This window comes from Mus caroli, unplaced genomic scaffold (genome assembly GCF_978045245.1).
Source record: "Mus caroli unplaced genomic scaffold, Mus_caroli_1 scaffold_9, whole genome shotgun sequence".
Lineage (NCBI taxonomy): Eukaryota > Metazoa > Chordata > Mammalia > Rodentia > Muridae > Mus > Mus caroli.
In genome coordinates this window covers 41,472,110-41,487,930 of record NW_028227264.1, presented here as the reverse complement: position 1 = coordinate 41,487,930, position 15,821 = coordinate 41,472,110, and the positions used below count along the sequence as shown (strand labels likewise).

General features: G+C 41.6%; 1 protein-coding gene and 1 long non-coding RNA gene across 2 annotated transcripts in view; one reads left to right on the top strand and one right to left on the bottom strand.

Moving 5' to 3' along the window:
- Pdss2 (decaprenyl diphosphate synthase subunit 2) overlaps nt 1–7,882 on the bottom strand; it is a 214,939-nt gene extending 207,057 nt beyond the window's left edge. The window contains exon 1 of the mRNA XM_021173960.3: nt 7,304–7,882. Coding sequence (XP_021029619.1) covers nt 7,304–7,602 — 299 coding nt within the window. The 5' untranslated portion in view covers nt 7,603–7,882. The remainder of the gene's footprint in view (nt 1–7,303) is intronic.
- A 213-nt stretch (nt 7,883–8,095) lies between these two features.
- On the top strand, nt 8,096–12,942 carry LOC147002631 (uncharacterized). The gene is made up of 2 exons (XR_015048414.1): nt 8,096–8,305; nt 12,189–12,942. It is a non-coding gene; the product is annotated as an uncharacterized LOC147002631 (long non-coding RNA).
- Nucleotides 12,943–15,821: the final 2,879 nt, after the last annotated feature.

Sequence of the window (15,821 nt, the reverse complement as noted above, 5' to 3'; positions counted from 1 at the left end):
ACACATGCGACTTTTCCCTGTAGGCACTCTGAAGCTGGGCTTATGTTCTTGCTAAAACGGATTTCTCTTAGTAATGGCAAGCTACCGTTTGGAGATCTGTGTGTGATCTATAGTAACTCCTTCAACCTCATCAAACACTGACTAACTTACCACTCATCCTTACTTACGGAGGAGGAGGCTAGGGCACTGGGAGAAGTAAGCTGCCTAAGACCACAGTGGTCTGTAAGAGCAGAATGTGAAGCCAGTCTGAGTCCAGAGTGCTTGCTTACTGCACTGTCTCTCATGGATTCCTGGACAGCAACAACTGTGTCTTATTCATGTTTTACACCCCATGCCCAGAATACCTCAAATATTTGTGGAATGAATTAAAATTTATAATTCTCTCCTAGTCATCCAAGAAAAAGTTCTTTGTAAGAAATACAGGTTTGTAGTCAGTAATTACAGAACTGAAACGAGAAAGGGTCTTTCATAAACATGGACGACTAAAGTTAAATTTCTAATAACAAATTGAAAGAACTCTAATGAATTCCACCATATTAAAAGCAAACAAACAAAAAAACCTAACAGTTTCTTTAGATAGCCAAATAACTAGAGTGGAACGCATGGTCTCTTCTAAGCAATCAATGGCCCCTAAGAGAAGAGGCTAAAGCCACACTTTATCTCCTATAATTGACTACTAGTGAACCCCACCTATCTGAAGCTAACTTAGAGAGCATTTGAAGGCAAAGGCAAAACCACAAAGTATTTAAACAAACTTTAATCCTAAAAATAAATGTTTAATCCTAAAAACCCAATCTGTCAAGAAAAAATGAAAGAAAATAGGGCCACACTCAAAGAAGTCAGCTGCACTGACACTCTGAACAGTTCCACAGCAAGAGGCATCTGTGCCATCTTTTAGATGACCAAGTACCGTCTGTGAGGTCTCAGAAGCATTCAAGCTCTCATATCTGTCTAGAGCAGACAGTTGCTCTAGTGTAATTTTCTTTCACTGTGATAAAGACCATGACCAAAAACAACTTAGGAATAATCAGGTTTATTTCCTTTTATACTTCCAGGTTAATTGCTAAAGAGAAGTTGAAACAGAGACGAAGGAATGCTATTTACTGGCTTGCTTACAGGCTGATTCTCTTCTAGCTAGCTTACCTGCTAGCTTACCTGCTTGCTTGCTTTTCTTCTTGGTTGTTTATTTTTTGGGTCAGAGTCTCACTATGTAGCCTTGGCTGCCCTGGAACTCACTATGTAGACCAGGATGGTTTTGATTCACAGAGATCTGCCTACCTCTGCCTCCTGCGTGTTGGGATTAAAGGCATACCAGACTCTGCTAACATGTTTATACAGCCCAGGTCAGGTGGCTGGATGGTGCTGAGTTGTCCAGGATGCTGGCCCCTCCACATGAATTATCCATCAGTGTATGACCACAGGCCAATGTGATCGAAGCAATTCTTCAATTGCAGTTCCCTCTGTCCTAGGGATTCCAGCTTGTGCCAACTTGACAATAAAAACTAACTAGCACAATAGTATACTAAGTAAACTTAAAAAGCTAAAAATACTTAACTATGAATGATTGACATCGAAATATAAATGAATAAAATATGTATTATGCACAAGTGGGTACTGAATTGAATTAGACAGGCAGCAACAAAACCACAGGGCACAGCTGTGCTGGCAGGAAGAGAGAGACCAATTCACTGTGACTACATTTAATGTCTCCCACACTAACAATTCACCTGGGCACTCCCACGACCACAGGCCAGGCCCTCATCCAAAGCCCCTTGTCCTAGTCACTGATTTACCGCTGTAAAGAGACACCATGACCAAGGCAATTCTTATAAAAGAAAACATTTACGGCTTGCTACAGTTTCAGAGGTTTCGTCTACTTTCAACACTGTGGGGAGCATGGCAGCACTCATGACACTGGAGCAGAAGCTTGGAGCTACATCCTAATCTGCAGGAAGAGAGGGGGAGAGACAGAGACAGAGAGACAGAGTCAGAGAAACAGAGACAGAGACTGGGCCTGGCATGGGCTTTGAACCTTCCAAGCCCACTTCCTCCCACAAGGCCACACCTCCCATCCTTCTAATCAAATAGTGCCGCTCCCTGATGACTAAGTATTCAAATATCTGAGCCTACAGGGGCCATTTTTATTCAAACCACCACACCCCTAAAACAAGTATCTTTCAGAATATAACTGTTTTAGGATTTTAGAAAACTGCTTTTAACTCTACATTTGGGCAAGAGCTAAACTGATCCAGTATTGAAACACTAATAGTTTTGTAACTTGGTGAATATTCACATTCACAGGGATGAATAAAAGCTGAAAAGCTCCAGCCACTAAGATGAAGTTATGAGTCTGAAAATACATGTTTTTTTTTTGAACTTTTATGATTTTTAAATTGTGGAGAAAGAACCGTATTTTCACTGCATCACTGTATTCAATGTTTTTTCACTGAGAAGGGCTTTCTTACAAACCAAATCCAGGTCCAGCAGTACTTTCCAGACAGTTTAGGACTGGCCATACCTCTGGAAACCACCTTGAGAAGCCCCTTACTTCACTGATGAAATGAGCGGCCTGAAGCCACATGCTGTGTGCTTTCAGGACTGAAGTTAGAGACAGTCAGTTATCTCCCAAGCCTTTTCCTCTCCCCCTTCTCTTCCTTTCCCTCCTAGTCTTCTCTTATCCCCACTATGCCTTGACTTGAAGTGATGTATTGTTGTAGAAATGTTTAATCCCAGTCAGGGTTTCTACCCGGCCTTTGACCATTTAGTTCCAGGATAAAAGGAACACACAACCTCATATTTACAATCAGCCTTGGTCAGCACTAGAGCTGGGCAGATATTTACATTCTATGCTATTAAAAATCTATTTTGTATTGATAACCCCAACTTATTATTTACATGTTTCTTTCATCCAGGCTGCTCTAAACTACGATTGGCCAGCCTTCAGGGCCATGTTTTCTTGACTCCTATCCCATGGAGACTTTCTCTGCCTTCTCACCTTCTTGTCTCCCTCATGGTTTTCCCCCAGCCTCCCAGCCCCCCAGGCCCAGAAACCCTAAAACCTGCCTATGTCTCTTCTATCCAGTTATTTACTGTCAGCATCTTTATTCACCAATTAGAAATAACTTGAGGGCAAGGTCACACAAATCACTGTGTCTACATGCAGACTCTGTTGATCTCTGGGACAACCAGGTCTTGGGGGCCTGCCTTTAGAATTACAAGACACTGCAAAAGACCAAACCTCAACAATTCCCCTTTTTAGCTCCTTTTCTCTCAGATATAAATTAAATACAATTATAACAATTATGAAAATTATAAGGTATGATATACATTTATAATGTCCAGTCCATTTTATTTGGCCATTTAGATAAAGTATTTTATCATCTATACTAATTAATGAGTTTACAATTCTGCACCTCACTTATCTTTGATTTTTACTTGTATTATATCTGAAGCCCAACTTTTTAAAATCTAGAATACCTTCCTTAATGCTAAACAACGTAAGTTTAGTTGTGAGACTATAACTATCTAGTCTTCAACACCATCAGAGATTTGAAGAGGAATAAATATGATTTAGGTATGCAGGAAGCATAGGGATGAAGCTTCTAAAAATCATAGAAATGCACCCATGGAAAGAGTTACAGAGATAAAGTTTGGAGCTGTGAAGAAAGGATGGACCATCTAAAGACTGCCATATCCAGGGATCCATCCCATAATCAGCTTCCAAACGCTGACACCATTGCATACACTAGCAAGATTTTGCTGAAAGGACCCAGATATAGCTGTCTCTTGTGAGACAATGCCGGGGCCTAGCAAACACAGAAGTGGATGCTCACAGTCAGCTATTGGACGGATCACAGGGCCCCCAATGGAGGAGCTAGAGAAAGTACCCAAGGAGCTAAAGAGGTCTGCAACCCTATAGGTGGAACAACAATATGAACTAACCAGTACCCCAGAGCTCTTGACTCTAGCTGCATTTGTATCAAAAGATGGCCTAGTCGGCCATCACTGGAAAGAGAGGCCCATTGGACTTGCCAACTTTATATGCCCTAGTACAGGGGAATGCCAGGGCCAAGGGGTGGGGGTGGGTGGGTGAGGGACTGGGGGGGGGGTGTATTGGGGACTTTTTGGATAGCATTGGAAATGTAATTGAGGAAAATACCTAATTAAAAAAAAAAAAAAAGGAAAAAAAATCATAGAAATGACAGAGATAGCTTACTGTCTGGACAGTCCCTAATGTTCCTTATAACACTGGAGCATCTATCTTCAGCCTTCTGGCCCAGAACATCTGACAGAACCCAGATGAATCAGGAATTATGAAGGACTAGCTTACCCTGTCTTGGTAATGCTTAGCAGTAAATTATCCTGCAAACAGCATTTTGTCTATAGATAGTTAGTACATTTCTTGCCCAGTGGCTAGCTTACCACAATTGAAACAACTGTATATGGAGGTAGGTATCTTAATAAATAAAAATAATTATCTTAATTATTTTAAATTGTTTTAATTGTCAACATGAAGGTAGTTATAATTTCAGTGATTATAATTGTATTACAAATTCTCTATGACAGAGGTCAAGGTAGAGCAGATCTAAATAAAAAAGAGGCTGCAAAATTGAATCAGTCTATACTTTAGATTTTATACTTCAGGTTGCTGGACCAAGGACATGGTATTTTGGGAGAAGGGCTCTATATTTGTGTTAACAGAAAAAAAAAAAGGCTTTGGACTCCTTCCAAAATAATAAGGATCAGACTTGATAGAGGAAGACCCCCCTGAAGATCTTGGCTGCAGTCAGGAAAGAAAAAAATCAAGAAGACCAAATAGGACAGGTAACATAATTTGCTGATCCCTCTATATGGGAACAAACCTGAAACTGGCTGAAACATAAAAATGTCTCTAGCCAGAACTTCAACTATACAAAGCCAATGAGTCTTGTTGGCAACAGAGTCCTTAAAATTCATCATGCCATCCTTTCATATGGCATGAATGAAGATTTATTACAATTTGGTTATTAATCAAACTGACTCATAAAAAAGACAGGTGCCTTTCACCTGCTCAAACAAGGAGCAGAAATTCATCCTTAACTGATCTATGCACCTTGCTCTACTTCGGAACCACATACCCAACCTAACAATTTGGTTATGTGAATACATACATTCCAATGTATGCATATACTACATTTCACTAATAGATTTACCCACTGATGAACACATGATCAGCTTCTACCTCCTGCCTATTGGAAACAATACTAGAAACATAAATATATAACTATCTGAGACTCTGTTTTCAAGTCTTAGAAATATATTTAGAGGAAGAACGGCTGAGTCACATGGTAACTCCTAACTTTGGGGAGGATAAAATCTCTTCACTTTGCATAACCCCTTTAGGATTCATTCAGTTGTACACAGTGATATCAATTTAAAAAAAAAAAATCAAATTGCGTTTGTATTTGAGAGAACACGTGCAGGTTTTAACAAGTGTGTATACATGTGAGGCAAGAGTATTTTCTTTATCTTGCTCCACCTTATATTTTGAGACAAGGTCTCTCATTGAACTCATTAGTTATGTAGGCTGGCTGGCCAATGGGCTCAAAGGCACAGCCTGTCTCCACATTGCACCCTAATATTTGGGCTACAAAACCTAATTGCATACACTTTCTTGGCACCCAGCTTTTTTCTCAGTACTTGGAATCTAAACTCAGGCCCTCAAGCTTGCACAGTAGGCAATTTAATGACTGAGACATCTCTTCAGCTCCACCAAATAGAGCTTTATGGTTATGTATATATCACAGTTTGATCATCCATTGACCAATAAATGACGTTTGAGTTGGTCAGGTTGGGGCTATCCCAAATACCCATGCTGAGTATCATTCTCTTAATTATCAACATTTTGCTGTCAAGATTTTGGCAAATTTACAGCCAACTTTCAACACTATAAAGTTGAAACACTATCTATAAAGTTGAAACACTATCTATAAAGTTTAAACACTATCTATCCCTGTATAGATTCTGATATAGACAAGGTGGTTTTTTTTTTATTATTTCTTTAGGATAAATGTTTATGTAAGATGTATAATTTAATCTTATAAGAAATTTCCATTTTCCAGATTGGCCATACTGATTTACATACATGCCAAATCTAGTTTTTCTGTTTCTTCACCAGGATGTCCTTCTGTAAATCTGTATTTCATTCCTCTTACCTTTGTGACAGATCTCATAGCAATGTAAATCTGCAATTCTCCTATGGCTAGTGGTTTTGAACATTCATAAGCCCACCTGCCATCTTTCTGTCCAGCTCTTGTTTGCTTTTTCACTTTTGAGTTTGAGGACAGTTTCTTGTTTAGCACTGAATTTGCTGGTTTAGCTAGACGAAATGTCCATCAAGCTGCAGGGATCTCCAGTTTCTACACCCTCAGTACTGGTACGAAAAACCTCCAGCCTTTGTTGCTGGCGATCCAAACCAGGTGGTAGGACTTGTTCAACAAGTACTGTGGCAAAGACATCTCCCCTAATCCTCTTTGTACTATTTTTATTCTCGTAACTTTTCTGTGTGCTTGAAATAAACTACGAAACATGAGGTATGAGTTGTTTTTTAAGTGATAAATTTTTTTTTTTTAAAACCCTAGTGACAAGTTTAACACTAGTCTGGTATTAAGTGGTAAAAGCGTCAGAGGAAACTGACTTCAATCTGGATAGTCCAATACCTGGATATTTGGGGTTTTTTTGTTTGTTTGTTTTTTGAGACAGGGTTTCTCTGTGTAGCCCTGACTGTCCTCGAACTCAGAAATCCGACTGCCTCTGCCTCCCAAGTGCTGGGATTAAAGGCGTGCACCACCACTGCCCGGAGCTGTCTATTCTGCTGGTCTCTCTTGTCTTAATCTTTCTGTAGGTAAACAGCTTAACTTGCTCTGTAGACCAGGCTAGTCTTGAACTCAGAGATCGCACTGCCTTTGCCTCCCAAGCTCTGGGATTAAAGGCATGCACCACCATTGCCCGGCTCTATTCCATTTTTAAAGTAGCACCTCTTGACTGTGACTAAATAAGTATACATCTCTGAGACCTTGACAAGCCATGAAGCATCTGCATCTCTAAAAGTGAAGAGAAACTGTAAAACACATTCAAGTTTTTCTTTTACGAAAACCATTTATCCTGGGCCAAGTAGAAGAATGTTAAAGGGACACCAAAGAATACCTTAAAAGTTCAAAAGAAAGGAAGAATACAGGAACTGGCCAGACCCAGAGTTACCATGACTGTGCTAACCAGAATAACTTTAAAAAAGAAAGACGAGTGGGAGAGGGGGGTCGCTCACCTGGCAGTGGTAAGCAGAGGGTGTCGCGTCCCCACCAGCTTCCGCACCTGCATGGCGATATTGCTGAGCTCGTCGCTCAGCAGGCAGCGCAGGCTCATGAAGGATGCGGGGTAGCCCACGATCTTCTCCGCCTCGGACACCACCTGGTTCCAATGGGCCGGGGACCTGGAGGAGCGCCCACGCCAGGAGCCCGCCGAGGAGATGCTGTCGAGGGATCTGAAGTACCACCAGTGGCGATTGGGGGGACCAGAAGCCCCGAGGTAACCGGACAAGCGCAACAGCAGCTGCCGGAGGCTCATAGTTTTGAGTCTGAGAGGGTCGGGGACCTGAGGAAGGTGGCCAGAAATGACACGGGAAGCAAACAAGGGCTGAAGAAAAACTTTCAGAATCTAACAGGAGACGGCAATTCCAAACTCTCAGAGAAGTATGGCTTTCTGGAGCCGTAACCAGGAATAACGTTTGCTGCTTCTGCAGCGCAGACTGGCGTAACCCCAGCGGCTGCTCAGAACCGCACTGGATACCTGCGCTGGAAACCACAAGCCAGTGCCTACATGGGGGGCGCCATGTTGGAGGCATGAAATGCGGCCTGCCGTAAGGCTGATGAGCGGCAAAGAGTGCTCTTTACTTTACGGCACAGCTGGGACCTCCCCCCTAAGGGGCGGAGCCTCGGTGATGGCCGGAAGGCGAGAGATGGAAGGGAGCCTGTACCCCAGGACGTCGGTGTCCGCCCTTTGGCACCCCGCTAGCCCTGGATCTGGGCGCTCTCGGGGTTTCTGCAGCGTTTCCCCCGGCCCAACGCAGAGTGAAGCTTATGTAAATAAATGTCTGTATCGTGAGTCCGCGGCGAGATCGTGGGCCCGTGGCGCAGACTCGTCCGGAAGCCTTTTGCTCCTGGGCGCCTTAGGCCCTCGGTGGGGGCCGCGGACCCGGGAGGGCGGCCCCTCTAGCTGGGCGACGACCTCTCCTCCGCGGCCCCCGCAGAGCTGGAACGCAAGTCGATCGGTGAGGCTGAGCCCTGCTTCCCTTAGCTCCCTGGCCGAAGTGCCAGGATTTCTGTGAAAAATCCAGACGGAAGCTTCAGCATACGGATGCTGTGAGAATGGAATGAAACTTCGCTTGCTCTGGGACTGAAAATTCACTGGCATGAGTGCATTTCACATATTAGCTCACTTAATCTTTTGTTGAGTTTTAGAGATAATACTATTCCCCGGATTTTAGAGGGGGGAAAACGGAATGAGGCACAGCCAAATTGTAAGTTGTTATGGTCACATTAAGCAAAATGTGAACCTAGAGGATCTGGTATCCTTTTTTCTCCTTTCCTTTGGATACTAGGGATAGAGGCCAGGCCTCATGCAGTAATGCTAGGCTAGTGCTCTACTTCGGAACCACATACCCGACCTAACAATTTGGTTATTTGAATACATACTCTTAACCACAACATTAAGTAATATGTTACCAAAAATTCTTTCTCGTTGCTAAAGTAAAATTGTCAGTGTGACGATGCTTTCAGTGCTGGATGGAACGTTTTTTTTCCCTAGGCCACAGTGGCCTGAGACTTCTTACTGTGTAGCAAACTGACCTGTAACTTCTTAACCCCATCCACCTCTCAAGTCCTGGGATTACAGACGAGGGCCACTCTGCTCTTCGGGTGCCACCATTCAAGCACATCTAGCATCTTGCCCTTTCTAATTAGACAAAACAAGTGTTGAAGTCCTTGTTAATCATAAAAAATAAAAAATTACAAAACCTTAAATTCAATCCCTTGGGAAGAAAAAAGTAACATTAAGATCAGTAATATAAAAATAATAAACGACTTGTTACCTACATTTTACACTCAGGAATGGTTTTTAAAATTCACGTGAGCTTTCAAAATTCATAGTTGGTATTTTTTAAGTTCACATTATGTAAATGAACTAGAAAAACAAAGAGAAATTGTTCACACAAGATGCTTTTAGCCACAGAAGGTTTAGCGGCAAACTTCCTTTGAGTGCCAAGTCTCCTGTGATTTAAAGATTCTGTTTTTGAGCCAGGAATGGTGGTGCTTACAAGCACTCAGGAGGCAGAGGCAGAAGGATCTCTAGGTTCAAGAGCAGCCTGGTCTACATAGCCAATTCTAGGCTAGCCAGGGTTCCAGAGTGAGGGCTCCATAGATAAAACAGCATATTAATTAAAGGTGAGTTATATTTAAAAACAGTCTCCCCACAAGGGAGGTCCTATGTAAGATTCCTAGCAATAAAATCCAAGTATACTACTATGTAAAAATAAATGTAAAAGGTGAAATATTTTATCATTCTAAAGAGTTCCAAGGCCTAAGCTGGGTTGTCCAAGGAGAAGGAAGTCAGGAAAATCCAGAGAAAGAGAGAGACTGAGTGACTGAGTGTGATATATCGTGCATCTGAGGCTGCTTCTTCAGGATCATGGTACCTTAAGAGTAACTTTTCACACATTTGCTTTAATGAAAATTCACAGCATGTACTTTAATTTCTTCACAGAAGCCAAGTGCATTATTCTCTGGTCTTGGTCTGTTAGCCAAGTTTTTGATTATTCATGGGACTTCTGCTCCCATTTACTTTAAATAACCAGCACTTTCCTTTATACTTAACAGTTAAAAGGTTGCATTGTATCTAGTGATAATCAGTTTTGGAAAATTAAGATGATATTTGTTCTTTAGTCCTCCTGATTATATATATGTGTGTGTGTGTGTGTGTGTGTGTGTATATATATATATATATATATATATATATATATATCCTTCAATCTTTATAGCTAGAGAGATGTCTGTATTTCGAGTGACAGGCTGTGAGGAGTAAGGATATCTAATACCACTAAGAATGCAAAGTAGCACAGAGCCATTAGGTAATCACAGTATTGTACACACACTTGCATTATGACCCAGGAACATCAACTCTAGGGACCTATTCCAAAAGGCAAAGTAAGTAAAGCAAAAGGTTGTTCGTTGCTGTATTGATTTTAATAGAAAATAATCCAGACCTCAAAGTGGGCACTCGAGCACAACTGGAAGAAATGAGGATCACCCCTGTATATCTTTCAGGATATACATCAAATTAAAAATGCAAAGTACAGAGTAGTATAACACATTTTTTTTTTTTTTTTTTTTGTGAAGTAGATAAGACTGTGAATGTATCTTGGCATGTATTCTGAACAGGAAGGAACAGAGCTCAGCAAGGAGACTGGTGACGATTCTATAATCCTTGGCTATGTAGATTTGGTTTTCAAATCACGTAAACATGTTACGTATTCTAAATAATTTTAAATACAGAAGGAAAATCTAATTCCTAGAATTTGAAAATCCACAGAAGCAAATGATGTAACTGCATATTAAGTTGCTATTGTCATAACCATACCAAGCAAATAGCTAATGACTTTTTAAAAATGATATTTTCAGCATACGTCGTCCATAGAATATGTTCCCTGGAAGAACAGAGCTACAAAAAGATCTTTAACTTCGTTCTTAGGGCTCATAGAAACATAGATGCTACTACTTTCTAATCCTATTTGTTATATGCAGAGAGTTGTTAGGAATGCGGATCTTTCAGAGTAAGTAAAATCCATATAATACTCAAGTCGAGTTAGAAATAATAAGTTTATGACTTTTTTCAAAAATGTTTCTTATGTAGTAATAAAATGTATTTATTAACCGGGCGTGGTGGCGCACGCCTTTAATCCCAGCACTCGGGAGGCAGAGGCAGGTGGATTTCTGAGTTCGAGGCCAGCCTGGTCTACAAAGTGAGTTCCAGGACAGCCAGGGCTATACAGAGAAACCCTGTCTCGGAAAAAAAAAATGTATTTATTGAAAAAAAACAAAAGATTTTGCTTTGTGTATCAATTGTATAGTATAATAATGTTTAGCATTGTGTTGTACTTTTGATACACTGCTTTCTATAAAAACTAGGAAGGTGCTTTGGAGAATAGTAGATTGCATGCTGGAGCACACACACACACACACACACACACACACACACACACCAATGTATGTAATGGATGTCTTGTAGTCTCAGAAATCAAGGAAACCATTTCAGTCTAAAAGACTAGTGAGACAGGACAAAGATCCAAAGACACCAACATAAAGGGCTGATAAGGGAACAATGTGACCATCAAAAGGTAGTAAGAACTATAACTGACTGAAATTCATTGATTACACATGAGCTCATGCCTTTATAACTAGATGCAACTTCGGCAATAATCTGAATACCGGCAATGAGTAAAGGAATTGAGTGTTTATCCTGCTTCCCTGTGTAAATTCTGCTCAGTGGTCTTTTATCCTGGCTCACTCCCTTGAAAACTGACCCTGAGACAAGGGCCTACTCTCTGGGCCGTTGATTTTGGACGGTGATCTCAGGATAACTAGGGAAAGTGAAACAAGGAAAGGCAGTATGAGAGTGTTCTTGAATTAGTCACCACCACAGGCAGGGAGGCCTCGAGCCACGTAGAATAGACTTCAGGATTGCCAGCCGAGGTGAGAAGAGAACACATATTAATAATCAGCTTGCAGCTCTGGCTGGTCCAGGTTTCCATCTCGGGGTTTTGGCTCCTCACACCTCCAGGGTGTAAAAATGTGTTAGGCGGAGGAGTATCCCCCACCTCAGGGACCAGGGGGTCGTGGTGGAGGAACAGAAAATGAGGCATCTGCCTGTCCCAAATAGCTGCAAATGTATACAATGAAGAGAGGTGCTTTGAGTAATGGGTCTAAGAAGTAGGTAGCCACAGAAATGGCCACAGCAAAAGATGGTTTGGAAAGACGTAAGACAGGAAACAGGCCTCTCTTCTAGTGGGGTAATGAAATTGCCTCAATGGTAAAAACAATTCCATTGAACAAAGCTGAAAGGATAGAATTAAGGAACCAATGTTTTGTAATTCTTTGTAGATTCGTTGATTCAAGCATCAAACATTTCATCATGGAGAGAGAGGCTGGTAGAGTACTTGGCCAGGGAGAACGTGGCAGGCACCCTCTGTAACTAGCAGACCATCTTGAGGTCAACAGGGGAGGTCCGTGCATACCTACATCCCGGTGAGGAACATCGTGAAGGACACACCTCTGCCTGAGCAATATTTTATCAAAAATCATTGACTCTAGATCTCAACAGCTCTCTAGTTTTCAATCTTTTAACAATTTCAAGAGCAGTAGATCAATTAAAAAGCCACTGCACGAAAGCGACCAGCAAAGCCAGCCCATGGGATAACTATAAGCAAACTGCATGAGTTTTCCCCAACAAAGAGACAAGGAGGGGAGAGAGAGTAAGGGGATCCCTCTGAATGAGATTTTGGACCTCTTTGGACTTGTTACAGGCCTTCCCTCTGACAAGCTGACTCTAAAAACTCAAAGAAACTTGAATATGCTTTTGATATGCCAAATACTGCAAAGCAGTTATTAATAGGTGCAGGTCTGTAAGGAAAATGTCAACGTTTTAAATGGGTGCATTCTAAAGCCCATAGCAGTAAGATACTGATGTCAGGAATTTACCGTAGGGCACAAAAGAAGCCTCGCCAATGACCCTAGCAGGAGGATCGGAAGACCAAGGCCTGGCTGGGATTCAGAGTGAACTTAGAACTGGTCTGAGCCCAAGTTCTTGCTCAAACAACAACAGCAACAAAAACACTCCAGGAAAAAAATAAATAAATAAATGAAATAGGTACACTGAAATCTAGGACAGTTTTGGCTTTGTGCTTTAGACAAAAGTATTCATGTTAATATTCTGTTTTATGTGCAAATATTTTTTTGAGAGAAATCATTGTTTTTGAGACAGATGTCACTGTCTAGCCCAGGCTAGTGTCAGACTTCTGATACCCTTACCTCAGCCTTCCAAGTGCCAGGATTATAGGTGTATGTCCCATGCCCAGCATGCTTAAACAATTCTTTTGAAGGAGATAAGTGTCTTCAACTCTTATTTTACAAATGACTTGGCCACATTTTTTTTTAAATTGAAAGTGAAGGTGGCAGAACTAAAATCCCATCTCTCTCTTTTTGTGTTGTGTCACTTTCAAAATATATTGTATTTTATATATTTATTCATTTATTTTCCAATTTCAGCTACACATAAGTTTTCTTGACACTGGTCCATGCGTGGTGCCAGTGGTCTCTGCCTCCTGGTAGTCACAGACACAACCCTTCCGATTGACCAAGGGCCAGGATTTCTGATCAGTAACATCCCACAAAGATGGTATTTTACTCCCAATGTCACTTTTTTCACCAGGTGTGATGACCCATGTCTTTAATCTCAGCACTTGGGAAGCAGAGGCAGAAAGATCTCTGTGCATTTGAGGCTAGTCTGGTCTACATACTGAGTTCCAGCAGCCAGAGTATGTAGAGAGATACTGTCTCAAGCAACAACAAGAAGACACTGCAGCTTCCACCTTCCCACCTTAGGCTCCTCATCCCCCTCTCCTGCTCTCCCCATATCCCTCTCTCTCCTCCCTCCCCTTCCCTCCCTCCCTCCCTCCCTCTACCCCTTCCCCCGTGCATACACAGCCACACCCTTTGCTTGGGGAAACCACACCACAAACAATTCTAGGGAGAGGGCCTGATGGTAAGGAATAAACCCCCATGCAACAATAACGTTAATGAGGCATCTCTGAAGTAGACCTTCCAGCTCCTCCGGGGCCTGAAGCCATGGCAGACAAGTTACCCCAAACCAAACACAACCAGGAAGGATACACTGGATTCCCGAAAGTCCTAATTATGAAAAGTAACAGTTTTAAGTCGATAAATAATGAAATAATTTGTTACGCTGCATTAAGCTAATGCAATTATCTGTTAAACTTCATAGCATTTAATAAAGTGAACCTGCTACCAACACAAGATCATTCTCTTTTTTTGTTGTTTTTGTTTTTGTTTTTCGAGACAGGGTTTCTCTGTATATCCCTGGCTGTCCTGGAACTCACTCTGTAGACCAGGCTGGCCTCGAACTCAGAGATCCGCCTGCCTCTGCCTCCCAAGTGCAGGGATCAAAGGCGTGTGCCACCACACCCGGCGCCCACAAGATCATTCTCAATTCTAGTCCTTTTGTCTCTCCACCCTGGGGTGGTTTTCATTTTATCTATCATTGCTTAAAAATGCTATGTAATACTGGGTGTATCCCAAAAATATATCATTTGGCTTATTATTTTTTAACTTAAAAAGGAAGTTCTGTGCTAGTGGCAATTTTTTTTTTATTTTATTTACTCAACATTATTTTGCTCAGAATCACCTGTAGGAAATGTGTTCACTAACATTTCATTTTATGTCTCAGCCTTAGAGCACCATTGTGTGACAATACCACACTTTCTCTAGTCACTTGTTAGAGAATATTTGGGATATATATATATAATTATATTACATAATATATAAGCATATATGTAATTTGGATTATATATATGACTATATATTCTACATATAACCCAAATATTCTTCGACAAGTAAATGTATGTGCGTGTTTGTATGTATATACATATATGTATGTATTATGTAGTGTGTGTGATGTACATACATTTGTATATATCCATGTTCTCATGTGGGAAACATGCTTGTGTGATCACACATGCACACATGTATACGTGCGTGTGAAAGTCAAAGGTTGAAGTTGAGTGTCTTCCTTGGTCACTGTAGAGTTCATTGATGTGGGCAGGGAATCTGTCAGGATCCACAGCCTGAGAGTTTGGCTTCGCAGGCTAGGCAGCTTACCCCTGGAATCTCGCCTCCACTTCCTGAGCTCTGGCTGTGCAAGTCACCATCACACCTTCCTGACACTTTACCTGGGGTCTGAGAAGCCAAACTCCCACCTGGCACTTGGCCAGCACAGACTTCATCCTCCCAACGTGCTTCCAGACTCTTTCTGTTAGAAGAGTGCCATGCTGGACAGGTTCATGTATGTGTCCAGTGCATGTGGTAAAAGATTGAGCTTAGCAATGGAATCTGCCCCTGGGTATGTGAATATTCAGCTTTAGAAAATTATTCCAAACAGACTTCCAAAATAGCTTTCCTGGTTTCTACTTGATCAGCCACTTATGAGGGATCCTGTTGATCAGATCTTCTCAAAACTTGCTATTGTCAGACTTTTGAAGAATTTCAGTATCAAGCATCACCCGGAATCTCATTCCAGTAAGGCTTGGCTTTTGTCTTCCCCTAGATTGCTGGCTGCACTTTCTCCTTGCAGCTCAGGGAAGAGTGTTTAAGTCCACTGCTCTTCCTTACGACTTTCTTTCACACATACTCATTGCCATTACCTCCTCGTGATGGAAGTGTTTGACCTTAGAACTTCTGTATTTAGGGAGGAAATGGACCAGGACCCACTCTCTCTTTTCTACTTTCTCTCCCTACAGGGCTGCAGAGAGGAACTGACTAGCAGGGAAGCTGGTTAAGTTCACACTAGGATTAGCTCCCTGGGAGAAGTTGGTCCTTTTCCTTTACAAGGACTCTTGCCAGGGGACTATTTTCTTTTAGAACTTGGATTGGGACGATTTCTGCTGAGGTTTTCACTTGAACATAGACAGTATTATAAAAGGCCAGCCACCTGGGTTTTAC